Source organism: Musca vetustissima, unplaced genomic scaffold (assembly GCF_032173495.1).
Source record: "Musca vetustissima isolate MV318-11 ecotype Yass unplaced genomic scaffold, APGP_CSIRO_Mvet_v1 utg65288, whole genome shotgun sequence".
Lineage (NCBI taxonomy): Eukaryota > Metazoa > Arthropoda > Insecta > Diptera > Muscidae > Musca > Musca vetustissima.
The window spans coordinates 150,848-167,999 of NW_026878074.1; the positions used below are offsets into that span (position 1 = coordinate 150,848).

At 34.5% G+C, this 17,152-nt stretch overlaps 1 protein-coding gene across 1 annotated transcript; it reads right to left on the reverse strand.

Moving 5' to 3' along the window:
* Positions 1 to 623: 623 nt before the first annotated feature.
* On the reverse strand, positions 624 to 12,821 carry LOC133322859 (tyrosine-protein kinase Src64B). Its single transcript, XM_061531813.1, has 5 exons — positions 12,561 to 12,821; positions 4,741 to 4,975; positions 4,408 to 4,661; positions 4,034 to 4,341; positions 624 to 1,315 (listed from the first exon to the last, which is right to left on the reverse strand). The coding sequence occupies exons 1-5, from the start codon at positions 12,790 to 12,792 to the stop codon at positions 701 to 703; spliced, it is 1,644 nt and encodes a 547-aa protein (XP_061387797.1). The 5' UTR covers positions 12,793 to 12,821; the 3' UTR covers positions 624 to 700.
* Between the last annotated feature and the right edge of the window lie 4,331 nt (positions 12,822 to 17,152).

Below are 17,152 nucleotides of genomic sequence, written 5' to 3' on the forward strand. Positions count from 1 at the left end.
CAATTATTTTATACATAAAAAGAAATAAATAAATTTTCAATTATTGTTAAGCTTGGTGTATGTTTATTTTGTTAAATATTTATTTGTTGTTGTTTTTTTTATTTTTGGTTCTAGACTGTTATAAAAAATTTTAGCTCAGCTGGGCATTGTGATTTTTTTTATTTTACTTTTCATTTCCATATTTGTAATTTTGTTATATTTGTAAATATACATGTATATTGTTATTATTGTATGCGATTTTTTATTGATTTGGGATCTTTGTTTTTTCATAAGGGAAAAGAAAATAAATAAATTCATCATTTCCATAAAGATTTTGGTATAGCTGGTATAAAAAAATGAACAATAAGGAGGGACCACACTTATGAAATGAAATATTTCCTTAGAATTTGAAAAAAAATAAGACCTAAATAGAAAATTCTAAACTAAAACTAAGACTATTTTGTTTAGTTTTTCTTTTCAGTACACAAAAAGGTAAACATTAGAGCAATTATATACTTTTAATCTAACAAAAAGTTTAAGGAAAATTAAAATAAATGATTACATTTCTATTTAATAAAGAAAATAAGAAAATGTGTTGGTTTTTTTGTTTTTAGAATTATATGTATGTATGTGGTTTTTGTATTTTTTGTTGTTTTGTTTTAGGTAGGCTTATATAAACTTATAGTAATATACCTAAATATTGTATATTTATGAACTTATCCTAATCTTGCACCTCTCTGTAGGGCACCTCAGACGTCACCGAATACGATTCAAAGTAATGATTTAAAAATTCAAATGTTGGCCTCTTCTCCGGCACCGCATCCCAACATTGTAACAGCAAATGATAGATATTATCGGGGAAGTAATGATTCGTTGGCTTGGGCATACGGAAGCCCCTCTCGATATTCTCAATAACTTCACGACTATGCATACCGGGATATGGCACTTGTCCGTATGTAAACAATTCCATTAGCAGTATACCATATGACCAGACATCAGATTTTATTGAAAATTTACCATAGATAATGGCCTCGGGTGCTGTCCATTTGACGGGGAAACGTGAACCCTGTTTCGGGCAGTATTCGTCGTCGGCTATGACACGCGCCAAACCGAAATCACATATTTTCGCAACATTATTCTCGCCGATGAGAACATTACGTGCCGCCAAATCACGATGTATTAACAGTTTCGATTCTAAATATTCCATACCTGAGGCTACTTGTGTTGCTATATAAATGAGATCTTCGAAATGTAAATAGCGACCATCGCCTTCGCGTAAATAATCTAAAAGACTTCCTTTGGACATATATTCCTGTACAATGTAAATTGGTTCTTCCTGAAATGTGAAAAAAAAACAATATTAGTATATTTGTATAAATAATAAAGTTAAAAAAAATAAAAAACAAATTGAAATGTTTAACTATTATGTACAACTCTTTTAAGGGAATAGAGTTGACATAACTAGAAAGAAGATGAAATCATCAAAATGGTCCTGAGTTGTAAAAAAAAATTCTAAAATTATATGCATTAATAGACCATTTAAAAGGTCTTCTGATGTCGTTTTAAAGGACTTGCGTAGAATATAATAACTTCTAAGGCTCGATAAATATTTTACAGGATTAAAGATCTATTATTCCGAATATTTTCTTTCAACTAATACAAGATGTTATAGTAGGTGTTAAGATTGTTATAGAATAAATGTTTTGAGTGCAACTGTCCTGAATAATTTAAATATATTATATACAATGAAAGACCATATAATGACCTAAACTTGTTTTGAATAATATAAGTATATCCAATGTGGTCTAGTAATATATACGAGATATTACATTCGAATGTCCACCTTTAGAAGGGAATACCTTTGATACACAAACTCTTCTAAATATTATATGTTTTCAATAAAAGTTCTTTTAATGGCTTATATTCCAACAAATCGTTTATGATGTTCTCTGGAATACATTTTAAAGCGAATGTGTAAACCAGTAAGGAAAGTAGAAAAGTCGGACTGGGCCGACTATATGATGCCTTTCACCACTTTGGGTATATTTTACATAGTCTCCTAAATGACGTTGCCTTTTCGAAAGAACATTGACATGAAATTGAACGAAAAATATGTAAGAACTTTGGTGCATCTATTAAATCGGACGAAAATACATATGGGAGCCATATGTAAATCTTAACCGATTTTCACGAAACTTAGAACACATCATTATAGGCTCAATTCTGTATGCTATGCCAAATTTCGTTCATATCGAAAGATATTTAGGGACATATATATATCGAAAATATATATGGGAGGTATATATAAATCTAAACCGATTTTCACGAAACTTAGCACACATCATTCTAGGCTTAATTTAGTGTGCTGCACCAAATTTCGTACAAATCGAAAGATATATAGGGACTTTGGTTCACCATTTACATTAAATCGTACGAAAATATATATGGGACCTATATCTAAATCTGAACCAATTTTCACGAAACTTAGCACACATCATTCTAGACATAATTTAGTGTGCTGCACCAAATTTCGTGCAAATCGAAAGATATTTAGGGACTTTGGTGCACCATTTGGGAGCTATATCTAAATATGAGCCGATTTTGACGAAACTTAGAACATATCATTATAGACTCAATTCAGTACGCTGTGCTAAATTTCGTGCAAATCGAAAGATATATAGAGACTTTGGTGTACCATTGACCTTAAATCGGACGAAAATATATATGGGAGCTATATCTAAATTTGAACCGATTTTCCCAATTTCAATAGGGTTTGTCCTTATACCAAATAAATGAGCCGTGCCAAATTTCATCCAAATCGGATGATAAATGCGACCTGTACTTTGTTTATAATTTATCGTGAACAAAAGGACGGACATGCATACATATATTAGTTCTTCTATAAAATCGAATTTGAACATTATGGTTATGCATAGAAGAAAATATTAAAAAGCCATAAATGTATTCTTTCTGTGTATTTCTTTTCATATTGTCATATTAACTGTTATATCTAAAATACATTTATACGGAATTCTATGTATAGAAAACATATCACTTAATTTGATATTTGGGAGACCTATATATTCTTACCATGTGTATAAGACCTATAGATGATATTAATGCATAGAAGACCCTTATTGACAGTCTTCGGAGCATATAAGTTCTATGAGTTTTGCTGTGATATATCCGTTCATAGAAAATTCAAATATGGTCACACGGAAGAATTAAAGAGTTAGAACCCCCATAGAATGTCTAGAACAAGTTCTTACATATATAGTAGAGCCATAGATGGTCTTGTAGACATAGGGGACAAACGTAGGATTTTATGACACAGAAAACGCCTACAGAAAATATTATACACACATTCCGTCTCTTCTGTATGCGATAAGAGGTGATGTATGAAAAATAAGTCCCTGGTAGTGGTAAGCTAATATGTGAAAGGAATAACATTCTGACCTGCCAAACGCGGACCTGAGAATTGAACAGGGTGTCTGTTCCAGTGGATAATATTGAATGTTCTCATTAGCTAATTATACCCCTATGGACAAATGTATAAAAAAAACGATTAAAAATGACGTTAAGCCGAATTTTTATATCTTCCACCATAAGGTGGACATTTAAAACATATTTGATTTGTTTGAAGTACGGCTCTCTTATATAGCATTTTAGGCATTCAATTAAAGATGTCGGTTTCCCTCAAACTTTCGATGTTAAATTATTATTTTTGTCCTTTTTTGTTCGCAACCTATGACCTATAAAAAACTAACTTCCTTTGAAAAGTAAAAACCAAGGAAACCAACAATGATACTTTTTTTAATACTACTTAGCACTTAATAGTTCAAACAATTTGTGGCTGAAATAGAGTCACATGCAAAAGAAACTTTTTAATTCCCACCTAAATACCCAGTAGTGACACAGTTGACTGCCAGAGCAGTAGACAAACGAACCAACACTCTATTAAACTATTAGATGAACAAACCAAACGAAAGAAAAGCAAAAACAAAACTTTTTCTTGTGTGTGTGTTTGTGTGAGCGTCACACAATTTCTACAAACCTGCGAACAAACCGCATAAAGTGCAACCAAACGATTATGGCGGAACTTTTTCATAATGGCAGCTTCTTGAAGGAAGGCCTGTGTCGACATGGTACCTTCACGTAGTGTCTTCACAGCCACATCGATACTGTTGCGCCATTTACCATAGTACACTTCACCAAAGTTACCACGGCCCAATTTACGTATCAATTGTATTTCGGAACGGGGTATTTCGTATTTATCGCGTAACTCTGGTCCCAAATCCCACATTTGTGGCTGTGGCTTGGGACAGGGTCGCGATAATATATGGCAGAGACCCAAGGCGTTTTCTGACAAAGAAAAATAAAATCATTAGTAACAGCATTTTGGTAATGTATTTTTTGTATTTTACTTACTGCTATAGGCCATAACTAGAGCTTGTAGGGAGGGGAACGTCTGATTGGTTGCTATGTAATAGCCACCATTATCTAAAGGCTTTATACGATAATGTTTAACATGATAACCTCGACCATCTTCCCAGTCTTTTACGGATAATGAAAAACCATTTGGATTGTGTTCTGAGGGTCGCACCAGGAATGTGCCACGTGGGTTCTCCTCGGCCAGCAGCAGTTTGTCTGCCTCCTTGCGTAGAACATTTTCGAAAAACCAGCTAAAGGCGACCAAAAACAAAATAGATAAATATGAATGTGTTTGTGCGTGGGTATGTTTGAACAGATGCTGTTACTTACTCTTCACTGTTGACACTTCGCTCCTCGGCCACAAAATTCAGCGGTATCAAACCCTCTTGCCGTGTACTCAAATTCACAACACGCCACCAGTCGGATTCTGTGTCGTCAATTACCTCCATACGATCTCCCTTCATAAAGCTCAAATCCGATTCATCACGCGACTTGTAATCATATAAAGCCACAACGACACGTCGTTTGGGAACACCACCAGCCACCACAGCGCCTGGAACACCGGCTGCAGAAAAAGGAAATTTAACACAAAATTAAAAGGAAATTAGTTTAGGAACATTTCATAAGATAATTTATAAAGTTTTGCAGTCAAGAAAGAAATATTTTTTGGCAGGAGGAGGGTGAGGGATGGAAACACAGATGTGAATTTGAAGTCTCATTTGAAAGTGGCTATGTGCAGGTGAATGTTTTCTCATAAGATAGATGAATATTTTGATACGTCTAGTGGCTAGGACATTGGTATAGATGCGAGCAAGAGGAATAAAAATGATATTAGTGAGCATGAGTGTGTGTAAGTATATTTTCGTTACAATTTTGGCACTGACGCTATCTGTCACTCGTGATTTGCTAGAGTTATCCCAGTGAATGTTACAAGTCAGGTTAAATTGTGTAATGGAATGAATGGCAGTTAAATTAAAATTGTTATGAAAATTTCATTAAAAAACGGTGAACGGGGAAAGTGAATTAATTTGTGATTTTCGCAAAGTCTATTTTTCGAAAGCGATGTAGAAAAAAAAAAAAACTCTAATGGGGCATAATTTTAATGAGCATTTATGCTTACATTGTAATTGAATTTGGAAGGCTACGTAGTAAATGTATGATGGAAGGGTTTTCATACATTAAAGACAAATTAAAACCAGTAAGGAAAGTAGTAAAGTCGGACGGGGCCGACTATATGATACCCTTCACCACTTTTGGTATATTCAACAGTAAAATGAAACTGGATCCATAAACATGTTATATAAGAGAGCTATATGTAAATCTGAACCGATTTTCACGAAACTTAACACAGATCATTCTAGACCTAATTTATTACGCTGTGCCAAATTTCGTGCAAATCGAAAGATATATAGGGACTTTAGTGCACCATTCACATTAAATCGGACGAAAATATATATGGGAGCTATATCTAAATCTGGACCGATTCTCGAAACATGGCAGACATCGCTCTAGGCCCAAAACACACTTTGGTGCACCATTTACATGAAACATAATTTTTCAAAATTACTAGGCTCAATTCAGTACGTTATGCCAAATTTGGTACAAATCGAAGGATATATAGGGACTTTGGTGCAACATTTACATAAAATCGGACGAAACTATATATGGGAGCTATATATAAATCTGGACCGATTTTCACGAAACTTGGCAGACATCATTCTAGGCTCAATTCATTACGTTATACTAAACTTCGTGCAAATCGGCAGATATATAGGATCTTTGGTCATTATTTACTTTAAATCGGACGAAAATATATATGGGAGCTATATCTAAATCTGAACCGATTTTTCCCAATTTCAATAGGGTTTGTACTTGGGCCAAACAAATGAGCTGTGCCAAATTTCATCCAAATCGGATTATAAATGCGACCTGTACTTTGTTTACAATTTAACACCAACAGACGGACGGACATGCATAAATCGACTCAGATAGTGATTCTATGCATATTCTCAAAAGGACCCATGGGTCTACCTCGTTTCTTTTTGTCTGTTACATACATATAACAAAGATATTAAAGACACATACATTTACATTATGAGGACCCAAAATGTAGAGAGGACTTATAGGCGGTATTCCATTTATAGAAGAACTGGGTTTCTCCGCGTATAAGATCTATACAAGGTATTTTCCGCATAATCATTTAAACTTCTAGGTCTAGAAGACTTTTATACGGAATTCTATGTATAGAAGTCATATCAACTTAATCGATATTTAGAAGACCTATATACTCATTCTATGTATTGAAGATATTATTTATATATAGAAGATCTGTAGATGGTATACTACGTTCCGATTTATTGACAGTCTTCGTTCCATGAGTTTTTCTGTCGGAAAAACCAACAAAGACTAGTGCATAAAGCCCCCACGAAAGGTTTAAAGACTTAGAACCAAAATAGAATGTGTAGAAGAAGTTCTGGATATGTAACAGAAGGCATTCTAGACATAGTGGACGCACGGAAGATTTTACAACACAGAAAACACCTAGAGAAAATATTCTATAGGCCGGATGATATTTCTTTGGCGACTTTCCTCTTTTCATTGCAACAATATGCGAATGAGACGAGTTCTGGGCCAGCTGTATAATAATACAAAGTTGATAAAGCCTTTGAGTATGGATTCTGAGTCGAGTTTGATGTCAGAATATTTCTTCTCAAATCATTCGAGTCGCAATAAACAAGAGCTGCTGCCGACATTCACATCATCTATTTAACAACCCTGAATAGTGAAACCCTGAGAATAGGTCTCCACGAACAAACACAAACTCTTTAAAATGTCCTCGCTCTAAATGTTTATTTCAGATATATAATTTTTTATTTCGCTCTCTCTCTCTTTCTGTTTTGCAATTTCCATTTCTAAATCAAAGTCAATAGCAAAGCAATAACAGAAAAAACACATACACTCACACCCGAAATGATTTTTTTTCACAGTAAATTTATGTTTGCAACAGCGAATTTTTTCATTTTGTACTGCCGGGCCCCCCCCAAATGAAATCCTGTGTACGTTGCTGACTCACACCCAAGAATAAGGACAAACATAGTAACAGTAACAACAATAATAAGATATGCGAACAAAATCCCAATATGAAACCGACACAATGCAAGGAACCTTGTACAAATACAGATTTATGGGAAACCATTCATTTTGGTGCCAATATTGGTCTGTTTGTGTTGTTCTTGTTGCAGTTGACGTTGCTACATAGATATGTTAATCTTAGACCAGCCTGGCCCAACCCGACCAGTCCGACAACCTAACCAAGCCATGCCAGTTCGTTCGTAAAATTGAATCCTCAGACATAGACGGAAAACTGAAAAAAATAATTAAAATTACGGCATCGTGCAGACGAGCTATCTATAGCCGTAGAGAAACTCTAAAAACCGAATTTTTAATCATAAATGCAAAAAACAACAATGGCTAGACGACAATGAACTAAAAACGCAAATATATACATCCCCAATTCTTGAAACAAAAAAAGGAATATATATATATATATAACACTATGTAAGGGGTTTTTGAATGGCTTCAGTTACTGGCAATAATTATGGTAGAAAAAACTCAATTCTGCATAGATAGTCAATAGTTGTTATTAATATTCACAGTGGCATATACAACCAGTATCTTTCCATACTGGTAAAGATACTGGTTGTAAAGTCAGACTGGGCCGACTATATGATACCCTTCACCACTTGGGGTATGTTGTACATATGTATCCTTACAATTGCATGTCAACGTTCCCTCGAAGGAACATATTCATGTCCTTCTGCAACCTATGATAGATTTAATTACATACGGGCATATTTAGAGTCATACAAGTCTCACGTCTCAATACGTTGTGCAAAATTTCGGGTTAATCGGAGAAACAATAGGTGTTTGGTGCACCATTTATATAAAATCGGATGAATACATATGCATATGTGGGAGCTATATTGAAATCTGAAGCCATTTTCCCGAAAATTTACAAACATCACTCTAGACTTCATTCAGTACGCTATGCCAAATTTCGTGCAAATCCTAGGATATATAGGGTCTTTGGTACACCTTTTACATATAATCGGAAGAAAATATATATAGCAACCTATATAGAAATCTGAAACTTAACTCACATCATACACTTAATTTAGTAGCTATATCGTGCAAATCGAAGGATATATAGGGACTTTGGTGCACTATTTTCAAATCGGACGAAAATATATATTGGCACACATCATTTTAGGAAACTTAACACATGTCGTTCAGTATTCAGTACGCTATGCCAAATTTCATGCAAATCGATATATCTTGTTGATTTGCACGAAAATACAAATCTAAATCTGGGATTTTGTTGCTTAACACATTTACATGAATTCAGTACGCTATGCCAAATTTCATGCAAATCGAATGATGTATAGGGACTTTGTTGCACTCTTTACATAAAATCGGACGAAAATACATATGGGAGCTATATCTAAATCTGAACAGATTCTTTAACACACAATTTCAATTCAGTACGCTATGCCAAATTTCGTGAAAATCGGAGGATATATAGGGACTTTGGTGTACAATTTACCTTAAATCGGACGAAAATAGATATGGGAGCTATATCTAAATCTGGACCGATTTTCTCGAAACTTGGCACACATCATTTTAGGCTCAATTCAGTACGTTATGCCAAATCGAAAGATATATCGATTTGCACGAAATTTGGGATTTTGGTGCACCATTTACATGAAATCGGACGAAACTATATATGGGAGCTATATCTTGCGATTTTCACAAAAAGACATCACTCTAGGCCCAATTCAGTACGTTATACCAAATTTCGTGGAAATCGAAAGATATATAGGGACTTTGGTACACCATTTACATTAAATCAGACGAAAATATATATGGGAGCTATATCTAAATCAGAACCGATTTTTCCCAATTTCAATAGGGTTCGTCTTTGTGCCAAACAAATGAGCTGTGCCAAATTTCATCTAATTCGGATCATAAATGCGACCTGTACTTTGCGGACGGACATGCATAAATCGACTTAAAAAGTGATTCTATGCATATTCTCAAAAGGAACCATGGGTCTATCTCGTTTCCTTTTGCCTGTTACAAACATATGCACAACGACATAATACCCTGTACCACAGTGTGGTGAAGGGTATAATAAAAGCACCAGAGCCTTAAATATATGACGGTGCAAAGGTCTATTATATGTATAAATAGCAGGGTCTCCAATTTATAAAGAAATCTCAATGACGTATTTCTTGGCTCTTGGGGATTATGTTGGTTGGTAATTTTCTCCGAATTTAAATTCAAATTTCCAACTACTCTCCCAATGTGAGTTTATGCTCATCCGGAGAATGAGGCATGAAATGAAACAAAAATCTGGCATTGCACTAAAAATATAACCAATTGGTTGTGGTTTCTCTTTCACTGCTGATAATAACAACGGCCTTTTCGATTACAAACTGTATATGGCTGCCTAACTGTCTGTCCGGTCGCCTGCATGCCTGCCTGCGTTTTGTGCATTTTTAACTGTCGTCATTTGCCCAGTTTTGTTTATCCGTGGTTGTCCTCCACTGCCAATAACAATGGAAAATGAAAACAGAACAAAACTGTAGTGTCTGAATGCAATGTGTTCGGGTGGGTGGGGGTTAGTGAATGGGTAGAGCTGACTAAGTGGGTGGTTGTTTGGTTGAGATTTTTGATTTTGTTGGTTTAGTGAGGGGTCTCGTCGTCTCTAGTTCGACAAGTGGTGGCATGATATGCAATGCTGATTAGGTTTTTTTTTCTGAAACGTGATATTCAGTCTTGAACAATTAAAAGGAAATTAACAAAAACAAAGGTTAGCTGCTGCTGATGGCCCCGGCCGCTATTGCATTGAAACCTAAAAAAACCCGAAATTGGAGGGTTGCTCGATAGAGACGAAGGGTTGGTTGATTTATGAAAGGATGTTCTTTGTGGATTATTTTTTCGTTCTCTTTCGATGATATTGAAACGGCCAAAGGTCATTGGACAGAAAATGGGGGAGTTATCTGTAGAAAACAAAAAATACAACTGTATTGCGTTATGTTGCAGTATATTGAAAATTATTTTTGAAATGTTGCCAAAAACTTTGTTTTCGTGTTAACTATGTTGTGAGCTTAATTTGAATTTGAATAGAGGAGGACGAAGAGGTAGAGATGTTGACACTGAAATGTCAAAGAATTGTATCAAAAAAGATTGATTATTTATGGGTATGCGGGACCCATAAATAAGTTATCAAAATTGTATTCAAGGTTTCAAAGCTGTCATAATATTTTGTTCATATTAAACTATCTCTTTTCAAAACTTTATATCTTAAATATATCCAAATGAAAATATATCCAAATGTTTCCAGAAAAAGTGTAACAGATTTTCAAAATCTAGGAAAACACAAAAATTGAGATTAAAACCAGTAAGGAAAGTAGTAAAGTCGGACGGGGCCGACTATATGATACCCTTCACCACTATGGGTATATTAAACAGGACTATTAACATGAAATTGGATGAAATAATATATGTGATATTTATCTTAATGTGAATCTACCTAGATATATCGACAAAGTATGTAAATCGACTTCAAACAAATATAAATAGGTCATACGTTGGGCTATGTCTGTACTTCTTGAAAACGCAACTACGTAATTCTATGCTCAATTTTGTACGTTGTGCAAAATTTGATGTGAATCTGACTAACATGAGGAGTTTGATGCGAAAATATATATGGAAGCTCCATCCAAATATTAAGCGATTTCAAGCAAACTTGTCATAGGTTAGGTTATACTAATTTCAGAACGTTTTGCTCCTATTGGTGTCTTGGTGCGTCAATTACTTAAAATATGTGAGCTCTATATGTGCGAGCTATACAGAAATCTGGACCGATTTTCTCGAAACTTGGCAGACATCACTCTAGGCCCAATTCAGTACGTTATGCCAAATTTGGTGCAAATGAAAATATATATAGGGACTTTGGGGCACCATTACATGAAATCGGACGAAACTATATATGGGAGCTATATCTAAATCTGAACCGATTTTCGAGAAACTTAACACACATCATTCTAGACCTAATTCAGTACGCTGTGCAAAATTTCGTTCAAATCGAAAGATATATAGGGACTTCGGTGCACCATTTACATTAAATCGGACGAAACTATATGTGGGAGCTATATCTAAATCTGAACCGATTTTCTTGAAACTCAGCACACATCATTATAGGCCTAATTCATTACGCTGTACCGAATTTCGTGCAAATCGAATCATATATAGGGACTTTGGTGCACCATTTACATGAAATCGGACGAAACTATATATGGGAGCTATATCTTAATCTGGACCGATTTTCACGAAACTTTGCAGACGTCATTCAAGGCTTAATTCCGTACGTTATGCCAAATTTCGTGCAAATCGAAAGATATATAGGGACTTTGGGGCACCATTTACATGAAATCGGACGAAATTATATATGGGAGCTATATCTAAATCTGGACCGATTTTCTCGAAACTTGGCAGACATCACTCTAGGCTTAATTCAGTACGTTATGTCAAATTTCGTGCAAATCGAAGGATATATAGGGACTTTGGGGCACCATTTACATGAAATCGGACGAAACTATATATGGGAGCTATATCTAAATCTGGACCGATTTTCACGAAACTTGGCAGACATCATTCTAGACCTAAATGATTAGGCTGTACCAAATTTCGTGCAAATCGAAAGATATATAGGGACCGTTCACATTAAATCGGTTAAATATATATATGGGAGCTATATCTAAATCTGAACCGATTTTTCCCAATTTCAATAGGGTTCGTCCTTGGGCCGAATAAGTGACCTATGCCAAATTTCATCCAATTCGGATCATAAATGCGACCTGTACTTTGTTTACAATTTTACATGGACAGACGGACGGACGGACGGACGGACAGACGGACATGCATAAATCGACTCAGAAAGTGATTCTATGCATATTCTCAAAAGGAACCATGGGTCTAACTCGATTATTTTTGCCTGTTACAAACATATGCACAAAGACAATACCCTGTACCACAGTGTGGTGAAGGGTATAAAAAGGAATTTTAAAAACAAAAAGATTACTTACTTGGTGTTGTACGCGGTCGTATTATGTCCACACCACCCTTAGCACCAATTTTCAATGGACCACGATTTGGATCGGGTGTGTAGCGGGAATCCAGAGAGCCACCATTATTGTGTTTCTGGCCAGTGTTGTTGATGTGTGTTTGGCCAAAGGTATAATCGGATTTTTTATAGCCGGTTGGATAGGCGAGTGCAAGTTCCTGGTCCTGGCGTTTGCTACAGCATTTGTTCCCCATTGTTGTTGTTGTTGTTGTGGTAGTTGTAGGTTTTGTGGTTGTTAGTTATGATTAGTTTTGTGTGTAATAGAAAATTAGTTCGATTTGATTCGAGTAAAAAATAATTGTTGTTGTATTTTTGTCACTTGTTGTTGTTGTTCTTTCTTGTAATAGATTATAAATGCTGTTGATTTTCCTTAGCTGTCAGCTTCGTGTTATTTGAATTATTTTATGTAGAAGGGAAAGCTTAAAGGATAGTTGGAGGACAAGTGGGATAGGAAAGAACGTTGTTACTAAATTTGGCCAAACTAGAAGTTATGTTGTTGCTGTAGTTGTTGTTGTTTCAAGCATTGCCGTAAGCAGCTGAAATCGGGGACAAGGAGCAGAATTGTTGGAGAAATCGATCACTGGTTTCAAAAAGGCTTGACGTTTGCAATTGCAGTTCTTGTTCATTCATTCAAAAGTCCCTGCTTCAGTTTGTGTTCCGGGATTTTGTTCTCCTTTTTGTTGTTGTTGTTTCTTTAGTTTGCCTTTAGTCAAGGCGTTGTTATAAAAAGGATTTTTATTTTGTTTTTGTTATTAATTAATTAAACTATCAGTCAAGTTTTGTTTTTGGGATTCTTTTCTTTTTGTTTTTTTTTCTTTTTGTTTTTGCTTCAGTTAGTGTTCTTTAGAGGACTTGTAGTAGAAAAAAAGGATTTTTGTGGAGGGATTTGCTGTTTTTTTTTTCTTCTTCGTTTTTAATTCGTTTTCTAGTCGAATAATCGCAAAGCGTTTTGTGTTTTTTGGTATCAATTGCACAGTTCGGAAGATAGAATATAGAAAATTCGTCAAATTTTGAAATGACAAAGGCGTGGCATTTCCTCTTTGGCGAATTTGAGGGGGTGTGATGGAAATTGTAAGTGATGCAAAGGTTTGTGACAAAAAGGGATTTCAATTCCTTTTTTTGTGTTGATGATAATCTTTGGTCGTAGCGAGAATGTGAAAATAGACGTTTTTTTATTTTTGTTTCTTTACTGGTCTCGTGTAAACCTTGTGTGATGTTTAAGCTATACAATTAGCAATAAGCTGGATGTCATTCAATTCAACCTTGATTGGTGGCCACCTTTCTTCACACACGTTGGCCCGTACACACCAAACCGCACCACTCAAACGAACGAACACGCACACAGACACACAGAGGGGCCACAACGTGACTTATGACCCACAAACGGAATGGCGATAACACACAATACCTTCCAAGGTGAACTAATACCGCTCGGTTCTTCTCCTCTCACGTAGCGTTGTTGCTGATGTTCGAAAATTATCTACTGCTATTCGTCACTTGATTATTTCGGAATATTACGCTGTGATTCGTTATCTGGGATGCTGATGATGTCATTGCTAAAATATTCCGTTTTTCTTTCGCTTTTGTTGGCAAATGTCCACAAACTGGAAATGGCATCAAATATCAATAAATGTTTTCGTTTCGCCTTTTGACTACTTTTTTTTGTTTGTGTTAGCTGCTTTGATTTGGTCCTTTTCAACTCAACACCTTCTTGTCATCATAGGTGTTGTCGCCGTCGGGTGACAATGGAAATCTGCAAAGAAAAAAAAACAATTTAGTCAAATGGCCATAAAAATGAATAGAATGGAAAAAGAAATCGAATACAATTGTTGAGAGAATAACATAGGAAAATTTATTAGAGACACAAGGTCAAGGAAATAAAAAATAGACAATTTTACAGCCTATTGAAGAAGACGAATACAGTAAAATAGCATATGTTTAAGTCTAGTCTGTGAAAGCAATCGTCGCGTAACCACAATATTTATATAAATTATGTTTTAAACCCACACAATAATGTTAGAAAAATAAAAAATACAATTTTTTAATCCAATTCTTACTACTATTAAATAATATGTATTTTTATAAATCCAATTTTTGCTTTTCTTTTGTGAAAAATGTCTTTAAATATGTTAATTTTAATCAATTAGAAATGGGATGTTTTTTATGCCCCACTGTTACTTCCTTTGAAAAAATAGCTTTTTTGTAAACATCCAACTATATTTTCATTAATTTTTTTCAAATACACCCTTTGCTTCCTTCAAATTCAAATATTTTAAATCCAAATGCATTATTTATAAAACAAATCAATACAACTTAAACTAAAAATCTACAAGTTTTGAAAAAATCGAGCTTTTGTGCTTGAAAAATATAAAAAAGAAAAAACAAAGAAAAATATGTTTTAAAAATATAAAACTGTGCTAGTCCTTGAAAAAATACGCTTCACCACTTTGGCATATTCAACAGATGAATCCTAACAGACGTCGATTTTTTGAAGGACCATTAACATGAAAATGGATGCATAAGCATGTCATTCTGCCACATATACTATATTTTTCATTTGGACAGATATAGGGTTGCTCCTTATGTTATAGTAACTTCAGTACGTAGTGCAATATTTTGTGCCGATTGGACCCACCTTGTTGAAGCATTTATATCCTACTTCTAGGTTATACAAACTTCAGTATGTTTTGCAAAATTTGTGTCAATTTGGCGATAAATCGGACGAAAATATATATGTAGAAGCTATATCAAAATCTGAACCGATCTCAATGAGACTTGGCAGAGATTAACTACAGTTCATTGTACAAAATTGTGTGGCAATTGGACACACAAGTGCACAATTTACATAAAATCGGAAGAAATCTGGACCGATATTCAGGAAACTTAACACACACCATTCTAGACCCAATTCATTACGCTATGCCAAATTTCGTGCAAATCGAAAGATATATAGGGACTTTGGTGCACTATTTACTTTAAATCGGACGAAAATATGTATGGGAGCTATATCTAAATCTGGACCGATTTTCAGGAAACTTAACATACATCATTACCGACCTAATTCAGTACGCTATTCCAAATTTCGTGCAAATCGAAAGATATATAGGGACTTTGGTACACCATTTACATTAATCGGACGATTTTCAGGAAATTTAACACACATCATTCAAGACCTAATTCATAACGCTATGCCAAATTTTGTGCAAATCGTAAGATAAATAGGGACTTTGGTACATCATTTACATAAAATCGGACGAATATATGGGAGCTATATCTAAATCTGGACCGATTTTCAAGAAACTTAACATACATTATTCTAGACCTAATTCAGTACGCTGTTCCAAATTTTGTGAAAATCGAAAGATAAATAGGGACTTTGGTACATCATTTACATTAAATCGGACGAATATATATATCTATATATATATGGGAGCTATATTTAAATCTGGACCGATTTTTACGGAACTTGGCACACATCATTCTAGACTCAATTAATTGAGCTGTTCCAAATTTCGTGCAAATCGAAAGAAATATAGGGAAACAAACATAAAATCGGACGGATATATATATGGGAGCTATATCTAAATCTGAACCGATTTTTTCCAATTTCAATAGGGTTCGTCCTTGGGCCAAATAAGAGACCTATGCCAAATTTCATCCAATTCGGATCATAAATGCGACCTGTACTTTGTTCACAATTTAACATGGACAGACAGACGGACGGACGGGCATGCATAAATCGACTTAAAATGTGATTCTACGCATATTCTCAAAAGTAACCATGTGTCTATCTCGTTTCCTTTTGCCTGTTACAAACATATGCACAAAGACATAGTACCCTGTACCACAGTGTGGTGAAGGGTATAAAAATATTTACTAGTCCTTAACCCTTTTGTGGTCCGATTTTTTTTCGTAAACATAGAACGATTTTCTGTTCAGAGATTTAATTCAACTATCCTAAATAGGATATGAACAAAATTTGACATCGCTACATCCTTGCATTCGGGAGATACAGTACATTCTTTCTGAAAAATAAAAGTCCAATATCAAGAAAACCAAACGCAAAATCGACGGAAAGGCCGTTTTAAATTATTCTCTTTATTTATTTTTACAAGAATCAAAAATAATTCCGATGACAGAATTCGTAAAATTCGAATGCGAAGCGATTTAAATAATTTGGACTGTACACATAAATTAGTACTCTACACGTTTTTCACCTCTTCTCTGTATTGAAAAGCTCATAACTTTACCAAAAATTTGATTTTTTTTAGATTTTTCTATTGATATGTGTCGTGCATAATCAGGTCTTTTTTGAAAAGTTCATGAAAAATATATTTCATAAAAAAGTAAACGTTTGCCGAATCCTTTAAGATATGTTTTATAAAAACAACGCTAGCCCTTTTTTAAATTAATAAAATACTTGTATTTTAACCATGCTTGTGCTGGACATTTTTTAATACATGCTTGGCTATTAAATTAATATATATATATATATATATATTAATATTTTAAAATATATATTTATTTTTTGTTTTACCTTGAAAAAAATATTTA

Coding starts and splice junctions, on each gene's coding strand:
- LOC133322859 (XM_061531813.1), bottom strand. CDS start 12,792: ATGGGGAACAAATGCTGTAGCAAACGCCAGGACCAGGAACTTGCACTC. Junction 4,662..4,740: donor CGAAGTGTCAACAGTGAAGA/GTAAGTAACAGC, acceptor GGTCGCCTTTAG/CTGGTTTTTCGAAAATGTTC. Junction 1,316..4,033: donor TTTATGCGGTTTGTTCGCAG/GTTTGTAGAAAT, acceptor TTCACATTTCAG/GAAGAACCAATTTACATTGT.